General features: G+C 39.7%; 1 protein-coding gene across 2 annotated transcripts; it reads right to left on the bottom strand.

Annotated features, from left to right (window-relative positions):
* Nucleotides 1-32: 32 nt before the first annotated feature.
* mms19 (MMS19 homolog, cytosolic iron-sulfur assembly component) lies at nt 33-15,576 on the bottom strand. Of its 2 annotated transcripts, none has more exons than XM_044179534.1 (31): nt 15,422-15,576; nt 14,827-14,875; nt 14,397-14,497; nt 13,948-14,033; nt 13,696-13,770; nt 13,090-13,159; nt 12,181-12,309; nt 11,956-12,017; nt 10,854-10,940; nt 10,675-10,749; nt 10,360-10,437; nt 9,556-9,694; nt 8,499-8,653; nt 8,172-8,247; nt 7,593-7,718; nt 7,423-7,519; nt 7,065-7,162; nt 6,564-6,725; nt 5,901-6,056; nt 5,611-5,710; nt 5,029-5,131; nt 4,633-4,710; nt 4,407-4,533; nt 4,200-4,306; nt 3,951-4,007; nt 3,587-3,773; nt 3,130-3,212; nt 2,825-2,989; nt 2,355-2,414; nt 1,650-1,750; nt 33-1,185 (listed from the first exon to the last, which is right to left on the bottom strand). In XM_044179534.1, the coding sequence occupies exons 1-31, from the start codon at nt 15,507-15,509 to the stop codon at nt 1,155-1,157; spliced, it is 3,108 nt and encodes a 1,035-aa protein (XP_044035469.1). In that variant the 5' UTR covers nt 15,510-15,576; the 3' UTR covers nt 33-1,154. The 2 variants fall into 2 exon arrangements, with proteins under 2 accessions (XP_044035469.1, XP_044035468.1); XM_044179533.1 differs by having other exon boundaries at nt 7,423-7,504; nt 15,422-15,527.

Here is a 15,576-nt window from a genome sequence, read left to right on the forward strand (position 1 = left end):
TGATATTTAACATGAAAAAAAAAGACTAATGCTTTTTGTTACAAAGAAAAGTTTTAATGACATGTTAAATTAGACATTTTAAATATTGTCTATTTCCTTGGCATAAGTTGATGTCAGTCAACCTTACTGAAATGACAACAGTAACTGATATAGCATCAATATTTGTTCAAATATTGAGAGAATACAAGGAAGATGGTTGACATATTGTTCACATAACTTACTTCAATGTACATTAACCCCAAACATATTTAATTATGTAAAATTAATCTTAAAATTGAACTCACTGCAGTGGAGGTGTGAAGTGCTTGATTCATGTCACCCTGTGAGCATCCAGAGGACAATTGGCACGTCCATTTTCCCCAGGTCTCAACAACCCCACCCAGCTGGCACACCAGAGTGACACAAATCAAACACTCCAGCTGTTGTTAAGACATTACTGCTCAGTTACACATTCATCCAGGTGAGAAGATAAAAGGCTGTCAGTGCCTGCTGGGTTCAGTGCTGCTCTCATTTGGCTGCAAGGCCAAATCTTTATACGCGGTGGAGATCTTTGATGGTTCCAGCAGCCCAAATTCTCAAAATGGTTTTAAAAAAGTTGAAATTAAAAAGGATAAAATGTTTCCACCACAGTTCAGATCACTCATCACACAGCCCATGAGCACTGCAGTGACTTTCCCATTGAATGTTGGTAGTGTTTGCTTTCTCTCTTCGTATAGGATTTGTTTAAATCCAAACAAGGTTTATTAGATATTCAAAAATCTTGCAAAAATGTATACATTTTTGGATTGTTTTGTTAATTGACAGAAAATCAGCTGATAATACTTAGTTATTTATCAAGTAAACATACTAAACATTAAAAAAATACCGTCTTTCATTGTATTATGATTATATAATGATTTCTGCTGATCTGAACGAGTAGGAAACCTAAAAGATTTTATCTTTGGGCATTGGACTACATGATGTTACATTTTCTCCAATACGTAGCGAGAAAGACGACAACAACATACACGAGGCGAGTTACATAAATTGGTCATTTTCATTCTTTTAACTTAGACAATGCTCCACAGTGAGCGTTTGACGTTCCCACATCAGTATTCTTCCAAGTTTAGGGAGGATGGGAGAAAGGAGACTTGGGCTGTGTTTGAGGAGCAAAATCACCTTCCCCCAGGACTTCCTAACAGGAACCTATGAGGAAAATAAGAAAGAGACACCTTGTTGTGAGGAACTATAAATACACAGTGCAGCAACTGGTACTGTTTAGTGTCCATGTGCCAATTCAACACTATCAGGGAGTTAGATTCAAAACAAGAGACCTCTCAGATTTGGGGTGTTTATCTGCCAATTTGCCTCCTGGAAAAAGGAAACAGCCTTTCTTTTTCTTTCTTTGTGTTTTAAGAGTTTGGATATTTAATTCTTTTGCAGATTAATACCTGGTTCACAGTCAATAATGATATTTTCTATAGGATTAGAGGTTCTAAAATCAATGACATTAGTGAGAGTGAGAGGACAGTCTCCTACAAGCAAATATACCACAGAAACAAAGAACTAAAATTTAAGATCTGTCATGACAAAGGTGATACATTGTGATTCCAAATGTATTTAGGATTTTTAATATCCTCCAGTGTGCCTCAGTGGTCTCTGATTCTTACCACTCTGCTCTAGCCTGAACCGCCTCGCCCCTCACCAGCCTCTTCCTGTCGTCCAGAGGCCGGGCCAGAGCTCGCAGCACTCGGGCCCGGAACGGCAACACCTGAAGCAGTAAAAAGTGTTGAAATTTTCTTTTTGCTAATACAGTTTTAGCTTAGTGTAATGCCTTTGAAAGGGAATGTTATTTGGCACGAGTTACTCCAGTTAATGTCACAAAGATTTAGTGACATATGGCTAATCTGTAGTTTAAGAGTTTCAGTGCCCCATCTTTTTCTTCTCAGTGTCTGGTGAAGACACTGATGTCCAAAATTAGTAATTGACAAACAGGTCAAATTTGTTTCAATTGGTGAGGTAGAGCACTATTTTCTACTGCACACTTTATATTTTATAATGTTCACCAGAGGTTAGGTTCTTCTTCAGTCCAGACAGTAAATAAGTTCTTCTCCACTATATAAAACCCCAAATGGGTTCATTAAAGAATCCACATTTATTGGATGGAAGTGGAGGGAAATTAAGGGCCGGAACATTTTATTCAAAATGCTTCAAGGAACCATCAGAGGTCCCCCTCTGTAAGAAATGAGGAAAGTTTCCTCAAAGCTTATTTTTACTTGTGCAGGTCAAGAAGAGACTCTAAAGTTGAGATTTGAAGAAAGTGTTTAACAACTTGACAACAAAGTATCTCAAACATGGACAATTTGGAGTTTTACCTCGTGGACGGGGAAGAGGGAAACGGCATGGATGCACCGCAAGGAGGCGATCCTTACGTTCTGCAAGAAACACACAAAATATTGGTTAGCGCTCTGGCTAATTAACATGTTCATGCTATGTGATGAGCAGCTTCATCTGACTAATTAAGACACAGTATGCTCCAACTGCAAAGAGGTGCAGTACGGCACCTTTGAACAGGAGGAATGAGCTGGTTAGTGTCTTTTCATGTAATTGTCTTGATTTTTTTTACTTTTCCGAAGGTTTTTTGAGTTTGAATATACATTTGCAGGGTTCACATGCATTTGTAATTGCTTTGTACGGTAATACAACTGAGAATATTATTTTGCCGTGGTTTTGACTACCCCAACACTGCTGATAACAGTTTGACCTTTTTCTGCTTACAATCGTCACATCATGACAGGAGGATCAAGTGCAGAAAAAACACTCCCAGGTGTGATATCTCACTAACCATGACTGGGCTAGAGGTGAGGGCCAGCAGCCTGTTGACCAAAGCTTCTAGCTGCTGGATGAGCGCTGGTGGTGGGTCGATGAGGACAGGCTCCAGACAGGACAGGGTGGACAGCTGGATGCCCTGGTCAGGACATGACAAGGCCTCCAACAGCAGAGACAGGAGCTGGACGGGGACAAAAACATTCTCGTTAACGCTGACCATTTTCTGGGTTTTCCAAGTTTTCAGATGAAGTTGGTTACAGTAGTTTTAACACCATTTGAAAATGAACTTGCAGTGACCGCAGCAGTTTGCTCTTTACTCACCGCTGGTAGTTCAGTGACTTGAACCTGCTTGGGCAGTTTGTTGACTATGTTAGACAGAGCTTTCAGGTAGTTGGGCTTCTTCTCTATAGGGGAGACAGATAATGAATATAATCAATATAGTACTTAAAACCTGAGACAACTGCTTGCAGGAGAAAACCAGAGAAAAAGTCTGAAACATCCAAAATAAGTCACTTCATTTGGAGGTTATTTGTTCTCTTTTGGAGATTTTTCATATTGTCTTTCAAATATCCTGTTGCTGTACAATGTCGTCTTTTTATTCTTTAAGTAGTTCTATTTTCTGTGATCATTCATAGACTGTCTGTAATGGATAGCAGCATGTAATTATGTCGGTGCCTTTTATGATATCAGAAATGTTGAAATTATACACACAGTGGCTTTAACTGAATGAAGTTTATTTCAAATAACCAATCCACTCAGCAGTGCCGTTGCCTCGTACCTTGAGGCGCAGCGTTGAAGCCCTGGACCAACTTGGCTGAATTCTCGCTAAAGAAGCGCTGGCGGTACATGATGCGAACGTCAGCATGGCAACCGCGGTTCAGGACGTCTGCAGAGTCACTCATCAGCAGCGAGAAGCCGTCTGCTGCCACAGGACCCAGATCAGCATCATCCAGCAGAGAAAAGAGCTTCAAAAATACACAGTGTAGGAAAATTCAAACCAGAAGTGCAGTTTTTCAGTTTATCATGGCACATGAAACTTGTGAACTGTATATGTAAAATATAATTGTTATATAAAAAAAAAGTCCAATTGTATCTAATAAAGCACATAGCATAGTTGCATGAGTGTGTGTTCCTGTGTTTACCTTGTCAGTCAGTGCTGTGGACAGAGGGTGGTATCTGAGAAGCAGAGCCTTGGCAACCTGGAGACAACACTTTTATTGCACTTGCTGCTTCTTATACAAATATATACATTTGATCAATTTGATCAAAATCAATATTTATCAACAGTAAAATAAGATTAAACCTTTGTGTATCGTCACGTATCAAATATCTTAATTATCTGACCAAAACTAATGATGCAGCAGACATACTGAAAACTGTGTGACTCTTACCCAGATCATGAGAGTGAAAGCCTGAGTGCGTGCAGATGAAGACGCAGAATCCAACTCGCTACACACTCTCTTCATCGTGCTCTGAATTAGGCTGTCGAGAGAATCACCTGAAGAAGAAACCAAACCATCACAGACGCTTTTAGTTAACAAAGTAAGACTCTCAGTTTTGGACCTGACACTGACAGGAGTGTAAAGACACAAACTGACTCTGTGGTCTTTTATTAACCAGGCCAGCAAAGCACTTTGCAGCTGAGGTGTATGACAGCGGGTGGCTGCAGGTGCAGCTCATCTCCTCCAGCTCTGACAGCAGGTGATCCATCTGAGGCACCTCCACCTAAATGACATACACAACACTCAGAATGCTGCTTCAGTAATCTTTTTTTTTTAAAGATTTTCAGTAAAAGCAGAATTAAGTGTTCAAGTTGAGACTCACACTGCGAGGTAGCGAACACACACATCCCATGAGCAGACAAACCATCTGAGACTGGCTCCATGAGTTCCCCTGCTGCTTCTGGGAAAACAATACATTACAATAACCACACTTTGTTACTCAAGTAACAGAGACATTAAAAAGTACAGCATATCCAAAGATAATCAGCCCCTAGCTTAGAGCTGGAAAATATAAATGATATGGAGGTATACAGATAATAATTCTGCATTCCTTTTAGGATACCATCTTCAGTTTTTCTTTCATCTTATTCTCATAAGATGCACAGTGTGGCAATGAAGTGGTGTTAACCAAATATGAAGAGACAACATCTGAATAAAAGCCCCAGAATAACAGTTTTACTGCAATCACTCATATACACAAATCCATGTACATACAAACCTTGAGCAGCTGGATGTGTGAAGGGAAGGAGTTGTCGGGCAAAAAGGAAACATCACCTTCCAGGAAGAGAGATACAGCCCTCGACGCCGTCTGTCCCGCCAACCTGACAACATGAAACACCCCAAAGGGAAACCACACAAACCTCATGAAAAATGCTCTGAGAGATTGACAAACGAAGAAAAGGTGAGAAACAGACAGGAACTAGTAGCATATTTAGGTAAAAGAAACTTGTTCCCAACGGAATACAGTTTTACAAGTGCTTCAACTATAGAGCAGCTACAAGAACAACGGAAACATGATGCATGTGGTAATGAAGTTTATGATATGAAACTGTTTAGAAAAGCAAAAGCAACTGTCTCTTCAACTAATTTGAAAACTTTCACCTGATACTGATGAGTAAGTCTTTACATTTAGATGAGTTAAGATTAGTTCAGATTTTTACAAACATACAGATATCATTCACATGCTATTGTCGTTTTCAGAGATTTACTATGGAGGTATGTTAACGTTTTGAGAAGCGCTCACAAAAAAAATAAAGAAGAACAAACTAAAAGAGTGAGAGATGAGAGAGTGTGTGCTGACGTGGGCTGTAGTCTGGAGCAGGAAGTACTGATGACAGGGACCATGGCAGACAGGACCACCTCCTCCAGAAGAGGACTACGACGACCAGATGACCCCTCACCTACAAAATGGGAAGTACAAAATGTTTGAATTTCAGCTAAAATAATTCACCTTTTCTAGTTTCTTGTTTTACAAATGTGGGCAGAGAATAGAGTGGAAGGTCACCAACTCTAATCCCTGTCAGAAAAATGTCATCTGCATGAAAGAAACACATTATTAGTAGTTAAGGTAGAAGAAGATGAACTGCTCACCCTGCACTGCTGCCTGCAGCGCCAGAGACAGAAGGCGTGGGATAATGACGTCATGGAAGCATCGTCCCGTCTCCTCAGTGTCCTGAACCTGCTCTGCTATTCCCTGGAGGCTGCGACACGCCAACACCACCTCCTCCACCGAGAAACCAACCCGACCTGAAAAAACCCCCCAAAACATTGGCATTCATCTGATACTTTTTTTTTGTTGCTTCTTCTTCATTTCTTTATTCTGTACAAGTGAGACAATTCATATGAATTTAAACTTCTTCAAAGCACAACAACACACTTCACTGCATGCAATAATGCATGTCCTTTGACACAAGCATTTCAGCATTTGATAGGTAATGTGACTGTATCATACCTTTTGTCCTGCTTGACCATCAGCTTTTTGTATTTGGAGACAAACTAATATGTAGATTATCTGGGTCAGTGTTCTTATTCGGTCCATACAGCTCAAAAAGCTTTAGCTGTTGTATGTTTGCAAATCCTTCTGCCTAAATATGGACAGATACACGGACCCTGTGATCCTGATGTCATCTATAAAGATGAATGGCTGTTTATTTGTTGAGAGTTTATGAAGACTCATGACTCCCACCAATCAGGTAAGAAAGAATCTAAGAGTCTATACCTGAAGTCAGAAAACCATCTGTCCAGACAGATTACCTGTGTGTGCTGAGCTGAGGACCTCCAAGAGGACAGGCGTGCTCTCCTGGACAACACTAGGTTGGGTGGACACCGCAGCCAGAGCAGACAAACACCGCTGGCGCACTGCATGATGGGAATGCTGCTCAGTAGCTACTCTGTTGTTGTCTTGATCCATGGGCTCTGAGCAGAGGAGAGGAAAAGGTTTGTACAGTATATTCTGCTGACCTAATTTGTATTACTGGAAGGGGGTGAATACTTCTGCAATTAATTATTTTATATTTTAATATTTGTAATTGATTTCGGTCAATTTGTACAGATTTCTTTTCACTTCAAAATTAAAGTAATATTTCTGTTGAACAGTGTCAAAAAATACTAAATAACATCACTGAGTCAAAAAGGTAAAGAAATAAAACATGGAAAAGCTACTTTTTATAAGCATTACAAATATTAGTATCAGTTATGTTTTCACATATTCCCTTATACTGCAGGTCGTATTTTTAGTGTGTGCTTTTCACTTACCAGAAAACATCTCCTCCTTTAGTCTTGGGATCAGTTTAGTGATGAAGGCTGCTGGGTGCAACTCTGCTAAGGCTCCAACACACTCCACCACAGCCAGACTGAAGGCAGAAACAGGGAGATATGAGTTATGTTTAGTTCAACTGTGAAACTAAATCCAAACTGTTCTACTTTTAATGTTTTTAATTAGGCTGTACTTTAAGTACACAATATTAGCGTATGAGTGTTAAGGTAAAGGCAACAGTGTGTGTGTGTGTGTGTGTATGTTTTTAAGGGATAACCAGAGAAGTAGCAATACAGGAATCAAAAGGATGACAGAAGAGAGGAGAGACAGATGGAAGTATGGTCTACATGAGCTGACCTGACTCTGTCATCCTCCTCCATCAGCAGCAGTCTGGTCAGATGATCTACAGCCAGCTCAATGTCAGAGTCCAACAGCAGACCTGAGAGAGACAGTACTTTTGTAATATTAGAAAAAAAAAGCTCTGACTCTGCTTTAAGCTGTGAGTGTCAGAGTATATTGCATCTCACCTGTTTGTTGTACTAGTGAGGTGAGCACAAGGGTGGCTGTGATCTGCAGACTGGAATTACTCTCTGTCAGAGCTGAAAACACCATGCTGCACAGAGACGGACGGAAGGCTAAAAACACACTCTCTTCTAATGTGGAGGGATGAAACACAGACAAAGAAACAGATGAGTTCAAATCTGTCTTTAGTCTCCATGGTTATGTACAAACAGCACCTAAACAGTTACAATATTTTTAAAAAAGGGCAGATAATCCTTTTTGAAGTTCCATTATGACAAACTATCACATTATAAATATACACAAACACACATTACAGTACATCTGGAAAACTCATGATTTAATGTTAAGAGACATTAAACTACAGCAAGCCTTTCATTCTCCTCGTTGTATGGGATGTTTTAGCTTGACTGAGTTCAAAAACATACAGATTAAAATCTGAAACAAATGTATAATTTGTAGTAAAATGTTTTAAGATTTGTATCATTATTTCTTGGTGTTAAAGTGGAACAAGACGCAGCTGTAACAAAAGGATGTCACACATGAGTGTTCTGGAGTGAAGTAAGACAGCAGTAAACAGCACTTGCCGTTCTCTGAAGACTGGATTTTTACGGACTGGATAAATCGCTGCACCACCTCCAGTAGTGTTCGTCTTTGAGAACACTGCATAAAGGGAAAAAGTCATGTTTATTTACAGTTACTGATATCTTCACTCACTATATCAAAATTCTGACTTTAGTGCCAAAAACAGCACATGATTTCATAAATATGTGAATGAAACTAAAAGTACAGTCTAGATGTTACAATACAACAACAGTACAAGTAAGAGCACCACTCTCCTCATCATCAAATAGCCATCAAACTTGCTCATATTGAACTAAACAAACATCTGGATGTTAGTTTTCCTTATTCACCTGTGTCCTGCTGTTGTACTGCTCAATGAGAGCAGGCATGACAGCGGCTGTTATGATGTGGCTCGCCCTGTTGGAGGCGCTGCAGGCGGCCTGTAGCATCTTGGCGCTGGGCCACACGAGCTTCAGGTCCGGCTCACACAGGTGATGTTGGCAGTCTGGAACAATGTCGCACTTTCAGTGAAAAAACAAGACCACTGGACATGTTTTCACAGCGTTATACTGATATGTTGAGGCTGTTAGTGACTTTTATTAAAGATGAGATTTAAAAAAAAAAAAAAAAAAAAAAAAAAAAGAGAGGGTTTCCCTGCCATTACGAGCAGCTAACACTAAAATACTCCGGTTTAATTTATGAGTTTGAGTGTCTCACGTGCTGTTTCACTTTCTACCCTTAAAAGATGAACATTCACACAGGTATTCCTGTGAATGTCTTTTTGGGTTCTGGGATGTGAAGGATCAAAGTTTCAACTACTTCAATAAGTGGCTTCTCAAGAATTATAGATTTGATGTTAAGGTACTTATAATCACTTGTATATGATTTAAATAGAAAAGGCTATAAAGCTGTCATATTGGTTGGTAAGTTTCCCTAACTCTGCACAAGAAATCAACCATCTGAGGGGAAACACTGTATCTAGTAGACTGTCAGCACGACATGTTCACTGTACAAGCTGTTGCCTACAGTCACTGTGGTATAATTTCCTGCACATTTTCTTAAGCAGTGCTACACTGCAGTAAACCCTCCCATTACCACATCTCTGACATAGTTCAACAATTTTTACATCTACACACCCTCTCTTACCACCTTACTGTCACTCTGCCTGCATCAGGGAACATTTAGTTATTTAACAAGTCTTTCTCAATTTAGTTGTTTTTGTGTCATCCAACTTTTAGTTGTATTAAATAAAGTTGTCCTCTGTATTTAGTTCACCTATATCTTTCTCATTGCAATTTTTCCTTTCTTTCGACAAGTTTTATACACTCCTGGAGTTTATACATCCTTCCAATAAAATGTGCATTTATTTTTCATGTGCAAATATGGATGGATTTCACAACATTTCACCTTTGAGAATGAGATCCAGGAAGGTGCAGAGGGAGTCTTCAGAGTCAGAGCTGAGGACTGAGCGAGACAGACAGGAAGTGAGTGCGGTGAGAGCAGTGAGGCCAGCAGACTCAATCTTCTCACTAGATGTCTGAAACACCTGCAATGAAACAACAAGAGGGGAACATTTTTCATTAGTTTGTGCTTCAGATTCACTAAGAGGCAATTACATTAACAGTGTGTTTCTTTTGGTCTAAATGGTTCAACGGGAATGGAAACGTTTATTTTGACACATTTCTGTAATTGTTCTTAAAATTTCAAATGGTTTCAGTGCCTGGAGAATGAGGAATTTGGTAATACTGATGAATATCAGCATTCACTTCAGACTTCACTTTGTTTTTCTTGGCTTTCTAAGCATGAGAAACTGCATTTGTTACTTTCTTCCCATAAAACATTGTGTTTTGGGACATTTCCTTTAGATGCTCTCAATTACATTTTCACTTCCGATGAACCATCCATTTGTTCTATTGTTAGAAGATTGTGACTCACATTTTCAGTTCAAATGGTATTCTTTGCAACTGGACAAAACAACACAAACTAACAGAGTAAACACTGCAGAGCCTTAAAGATGCTTCCTGTTTTTAAAGGGTGGAGTAGGTGAAAAAACATTTTTCATTCAGAGCAACTAAATATATAGAATGCCATCTCCACAAAAAAAACTTAAGGATGTTTAAATATTTCCATACAAAGCATATATGCTATATACACACACACACATCAATCAAGTACTATTACTGTTTTCGTATAAATTCCTCTCAAACAAACCTCTCTGCGCAGTGATGCCCACAATCCCTCCAGGAATTCTGCCAAGTCCTTATGCTCATATTGTGACACACAAGCAGTCTGCAAAATATAAAGTGTGGTGAGATAAGAAACCAGGTACAGCTCTGGGCCTCTCAGCAGCTCCACTGTAGTTGTAATGAGTGACTGTGTTGCTTAAGGGAATATCAACTGTATATCATCAACATTTACAGACTTCTTGCAGCTGGGAATATGAGCTGGCAAATTTGCAGTCAAATGTTTAAATACCTAACCCAACAGACTGATATATAATAGCAGAGATCAGTAGAGATTTCTCACCAGAGTCTGCAGCGAGTCCAGCTTCGCACTCTGAACATCTGAGTCCAGCTTCTCAATGATGAGAGGTAACAGAAACTGTAACACAGAAGTAATAAAGAGAACATAAACTGTCTTTAGGCCCTCATAGAAATGTTATCCAATTCACAACAAAAAGCAAAAACGTAAACTAATAGTCCTACCTCAGCGAATCGTGGCGTCCCAGTGAGGACGTCCCTCAGTGTCTGGATGAGTTCCTCTTTGGTGATGCCGTGGGGGTCATTGGGAGGCTGGGGTGGATGGGTGGTGTGTATGGGGGGATGAGGGTGAGGCAAGAAGAGATAGACAGGCTTTTAAAAACACACAGAAATCACAAATGCACCTACACATGTTCACAGATGTAATGAGTTGATGACCAACAAGAGGCAGTTATGAAAGGTTTATAATTATAAGACTGTTGTTGTGATATACTACAGTAGGTCCAATCCAAACAGTCTTCTGTATGTTAACAATTAGTCACCACTGGTAACGTCACTTCAATTATTTGCATTTTGTCAAACATGTTCTCTTCCATCACAGCAGCACTGAGACTCAACCTCTGAAAGTATTTATACTGTAGATATTTCAAAAACTCCAGAGTGCAGAAATACAGTCAGGTTATTCTACTATATATTTAGTAACACTATATCAGGTTTTATCAAATAACTAACACAAGTCAGTCGTCAGTCAAGCACTGATACAAGTTTAACAATTAATTTGATATATTCATGTAAAAGTGAAAACTGTTTCTGGGTCTCCATGTTGAGAAGAATGCAATTTCAGAATACCATTTAGACAAACATGCACAAGCATGAATTTTGAGCATCTTACTTAGTGTTGACTGTTTGCAGCTTCGCTTTTTGGTTGGATTTGGACATACAAAATTTCACCTACTGCCATATTTCAGGCTAAACTTTATGCCCAAAAGACAAAATACCTAACCATATGTGAAAGATCTAAAAAGTATTTGAAGAGCGTGTTTCATTATTATCTGGTAGGACAATGTTGCGGTCCTTATGTCACACAAAACCAAACATCATATTAGCAGCATTATGGCAATTTGCTAGTTTTCTCCAGAGAGTCAACAAACGATCCCAGAGCTGTGATCCTCTGTGACATAGAGACGGGGAAGGAACAGATGAGGAGGCAGACGCTGTATTATTGTTTTCTACAGAGTTTCCCTGAGGTCTCAGGAAGTCTGTGATGACATTTCTGTCTGCTTTCGTCGGTTCTCAGGCAAAAGCAGCTGAGTAAACAGGGACTTACAGGGGTGAAGTCGATGGGGAAATAGCAGGACGTCACTTCGAACAGCTCCTCTGTGAATTTACCTGCGACAGCAGACAGGAAATGAATGGGAGGCAAAATAGAGTCATGCTTGCACTGTTCAATGGATAGTAACAAAGTTAAAAAAAAAGGTTAGAGAGGCACGGAGATACAGAGAAAACAATAGCGAGAAAGATGCTGTGCGTGTGCACATGTATGCGCTCTTACCTAGATCATAACCTCGGTGGATGATGTTCTTGGCAACCTGGAAGGCTAACAGGAGGTTGCGAGGATCCCTTTCTCCGTCCATTGATTGGACAAAGCCAAACACAAAGTCTGCCCCCAAACCCTTTAGTTCTGTGGGAGAGTCAAATAGGAATACACAGTTTTGTTCAAGTTCTGTAAGACAGCTGACAGAAATACAGGCTCATCATATAATGTTTGACGAAGTAACAAATTCTTCCGAGGGAAAGTCCGCCAAGTTGGAGAAATTACACCAGTATTGACTGTCACCTTCTCCTGAAAATCTGAGGAAGTTATTAGGATGTAGGCTACAACTTTGTTGAAGTCTGCTTAATCTAATCTAGCCTGACCACAAAGGATTTAATATATGAAATTGAGGGGGAAAAAAAGTAAATCTCTGACAGCAAGCAGCAAATTGGCCAAAGGGGATTTATCAGTTGCCAAGAGCCTTAATTTTCTGTTAAATCAATTGTTAACTTTTATTGATAGATAACCATTATTGAAGTGCTATTATTATGTTTACTGTAAAATGGGGACACAGAGGTGAAGTCACACTGTATCATCCTACAGGCTGGTGTGTTCTAACAACTAATGGCAAAATGATTCTTATAACTGCCAAACAAAGCAGAAGAAAGTATGACAACTTTGTCCTTCATTACAGGGCTGGTAAGAGTTTAACTGCCCGAGGGGAGAAATGACCACAGTGATTAGTCAGCCAACTGCTGAGATTTCTGACTTTCAAAACTCACTCTCTGCTGTTTTCAACGACCTACGTCTTCAACACAGAACCTTTTTTTTCTTCCAGCAGAGCTCTCAGTCACTGTGGGGAACTGTTAGTGCCTTACCTTATTAACTGAGCTACTGTGAGTCAGACTCAAACCTGCTACCTCTTACCGGCTTCTCTGGTCTCCATGAGGTTGATGAGCATGTTGTAGACGCAGGCTCTCTCTGCCAGCATCAAAGACTGAAGAAAAACAAACGGACCCTTTGAGCTTTTTACCCACAGTGCCCAGATTTAAGAACAATTTAGATGAGACAAGTTTACCTACAAAGCACACTAAAAAGAGGAAGTGCTTCGCAAACATGAAGGAAACAAGAACAACATCACCACACACTTTCAGAAGTGTGGTCAAATATTGCACAGGTGTGTTGGCTTATATCAGGATTGAAGAGACAGTTAGATGCAGTAGGTCACACTGCTGTTATGCATTTTAACATCTGGCCAAGGGCAGCAGATGAATATTAGTCTTGTAAGCTAACTCATTTACAGATTTTTTCTGTTGATCAGTTGTCTTTGTTCCTCACAAATAAACAAAATAATACTATTTAGTGCAATGATGTACCTATGGATTTAACTCAGATCCAGTTGTAGTCATCCCTCACACAAAACACTCAGGGTCCTCTCACAATAACAGACTTCCTCAGGTGTATATTCAGATAAAATCTTGCTTGCTCCAACTTCAACATCTTTATTATCACACAGTCACAGTCGAGTCTCACCTGAACATGAACATCCTGAAACAAAGACCTCAGCATGGACACAGCTGAGCCAGGAGGCAACGCCGTGCATTTTGTCTGGAAAATAAGCATAAAGACACACAATGTGCACGTTGGTCGCCGCTATCACATCTGGAACTTCTCAAAATGATTCTCAAACCAGAAACTAACTTGCAAATTTAGCAGTCTGTTAATCTTATGCAGGATGTTTCAGATGTTGTTGTCACTGAAAATCGATCACAGACAGACACTCACCAGCGCTCTGAGCCCCTGTAAAACAGGCGGTGTGATGACGTAATGGTCCTTTAGACGGTTTTCATAGAAGGCAATGAGCACTTCCACTGTGGAGAACAGAGACAGGGAGACAAAATATGATAAAATATCACTCTTTACATGAATATGCTGCATATAGCCCTGCAGGATTACTGGCAATCAAATTGCAATTATTTTGATACGTTTTCGATTTGTTTGTGTTTCAATATTTTGTCATTTTTATCAGCCAACAAGACACTGAGATGATAAGTAAGATTTGCTGTAACAGAACATCATCCTTTTTTCATTTCAGTCCATTTACTGGAAGGAAACTGAGGTTTTGCACCCAAATCCTATGTCAGTATTGGTGATACCTAGAAAACAAACTAAGATTAATAAAGATTTAAAAAGTTTTTTTTTTATTTTTACAAAATATAAGAGAAGATGTGTACCTTCTCTCTCCGTAAGACCTCCATAGCAGTCCTGTAACACTTGAGAGAGAAGCTGGACTCCTCTGGCTCGAGTGTGAGGCTGAGAGCTGGTCAGACTCAGTCTACAACAGAGAAGGAAATGAAAATGTTAATTATTATTAAAAAGTAACATAAGAGCAACTCTAACTGAGATGAATTGATGCATTCTAATGAATAGAAGTCAGGAATATAGTGTATACACTCATACCTGCTTGGCTGGGTGATATTGGCAAAATGAAATATCTTAATATTTTTGAGTGAAACAACCTGCTTCTGTAACCTCCCCTGTCTAACACGTACTAGAACCAAAATAAGACCTCATCAGATAGAGTAAAAAAATTAAATTATAGTATTAATGCATTTGTTTTGTTCATGTTATTGCTGTAACATTAGAAAAATGTTGAAAGCTTACCCCAGTGCTTCCACCAGCTGTAGTATTGTAAACTGTCCGTCTTTCACACCTGAACATAAAGAAAGTTTAGTGAATTGTAGCGAAGTACTGATAAGTCAACCAACTACAAACACATACAGAAAACAGACATAACAGCACATGAGCATAACTAAGTTATCTCTAGTAGTTAGTAGTTAGCTGCAGATTAACTAGCAGCATCGGCGGAGTTCAAAAGGTACAGAGTTCAGTGACTGGATGCTTTCATTCGGACACAAACACAGCAGCTAGCAAGCGGCATGCGGTGAAACAACTCTGCACTAGCATCAAAATTCACATTACGAGTCGAATGACAGCGCAATAAAACGCTAGGTATACATTCAATGTGTGCTGGTATCGTGATAAAATGAGTAGACCAGTGTCACAACGTGTGTGTTTTTGTATCGTGAGGTTGTAACACCGCACAGGATGTTGTGGCGCTAAGTTAGCTAGTTAACCATCATGCCGTGCTGCGCATCCTTGAAGCTGCAGCTCAGCAGTCTCAACCAACAACGTCGTTTTTTTCGCAACGACCTATTCTGGAAAGGTGTCGAGGAATATATAAGGAAGACTTATTTACATATTGCTGTATCTTTGGCCTTGTTGTCCTGTAGTCCCGAGACATACTCCTCCACCAGAGACAGCAACAAGGCACTGTCCGCAGCCATCGTGCCCCTGTAACTCAACTGAGAACACGCATGCGCGAAAAGTAACTGATTTTATATAAACTTTTAT

Source organism: Siniperca chuatsi, linkage group LG20 (genome assembly GCF_020085105.1).
Source record: "Siniperca chuatsi isolate FFG_IHB_CAS linkage group LG20, ASM2008510v1, whole genome shotgun sequence".
NCBI classification, from domain to species: domain Eukaryota; kingdom Metazoa; phylum Chordata; class Actinopteri; order Centrarchiformes; family Sinipercidae; genus Siniperca; species Siniperca chuatsi.

Excerpts from the sequence above, each read along its gene's own strand:
- mms19 (XM_044179534.1), bottom strand. The coding sequence starts at position 15,509 with ATGGCTGCGGACAGTGCCTTGTTGCTGTCTCTGGTGGAGGAGTATGTC. Across the intron at positions 10,438-10,674 it reads TGGACTCGCTGCAGACTCTG|ACTGCTTGTGTGTCACAATA; the intron begins GTGAGAAATCTC and ends TATATTTTGCAG. Across the intron at positions 7,520-7,592 it reads CTCACTAGTACAACAAACAG|TACTGTCTCTCTCAGGTCTG; the intron begins GTGAGATGCAAT and ends ATATTACAAAAG.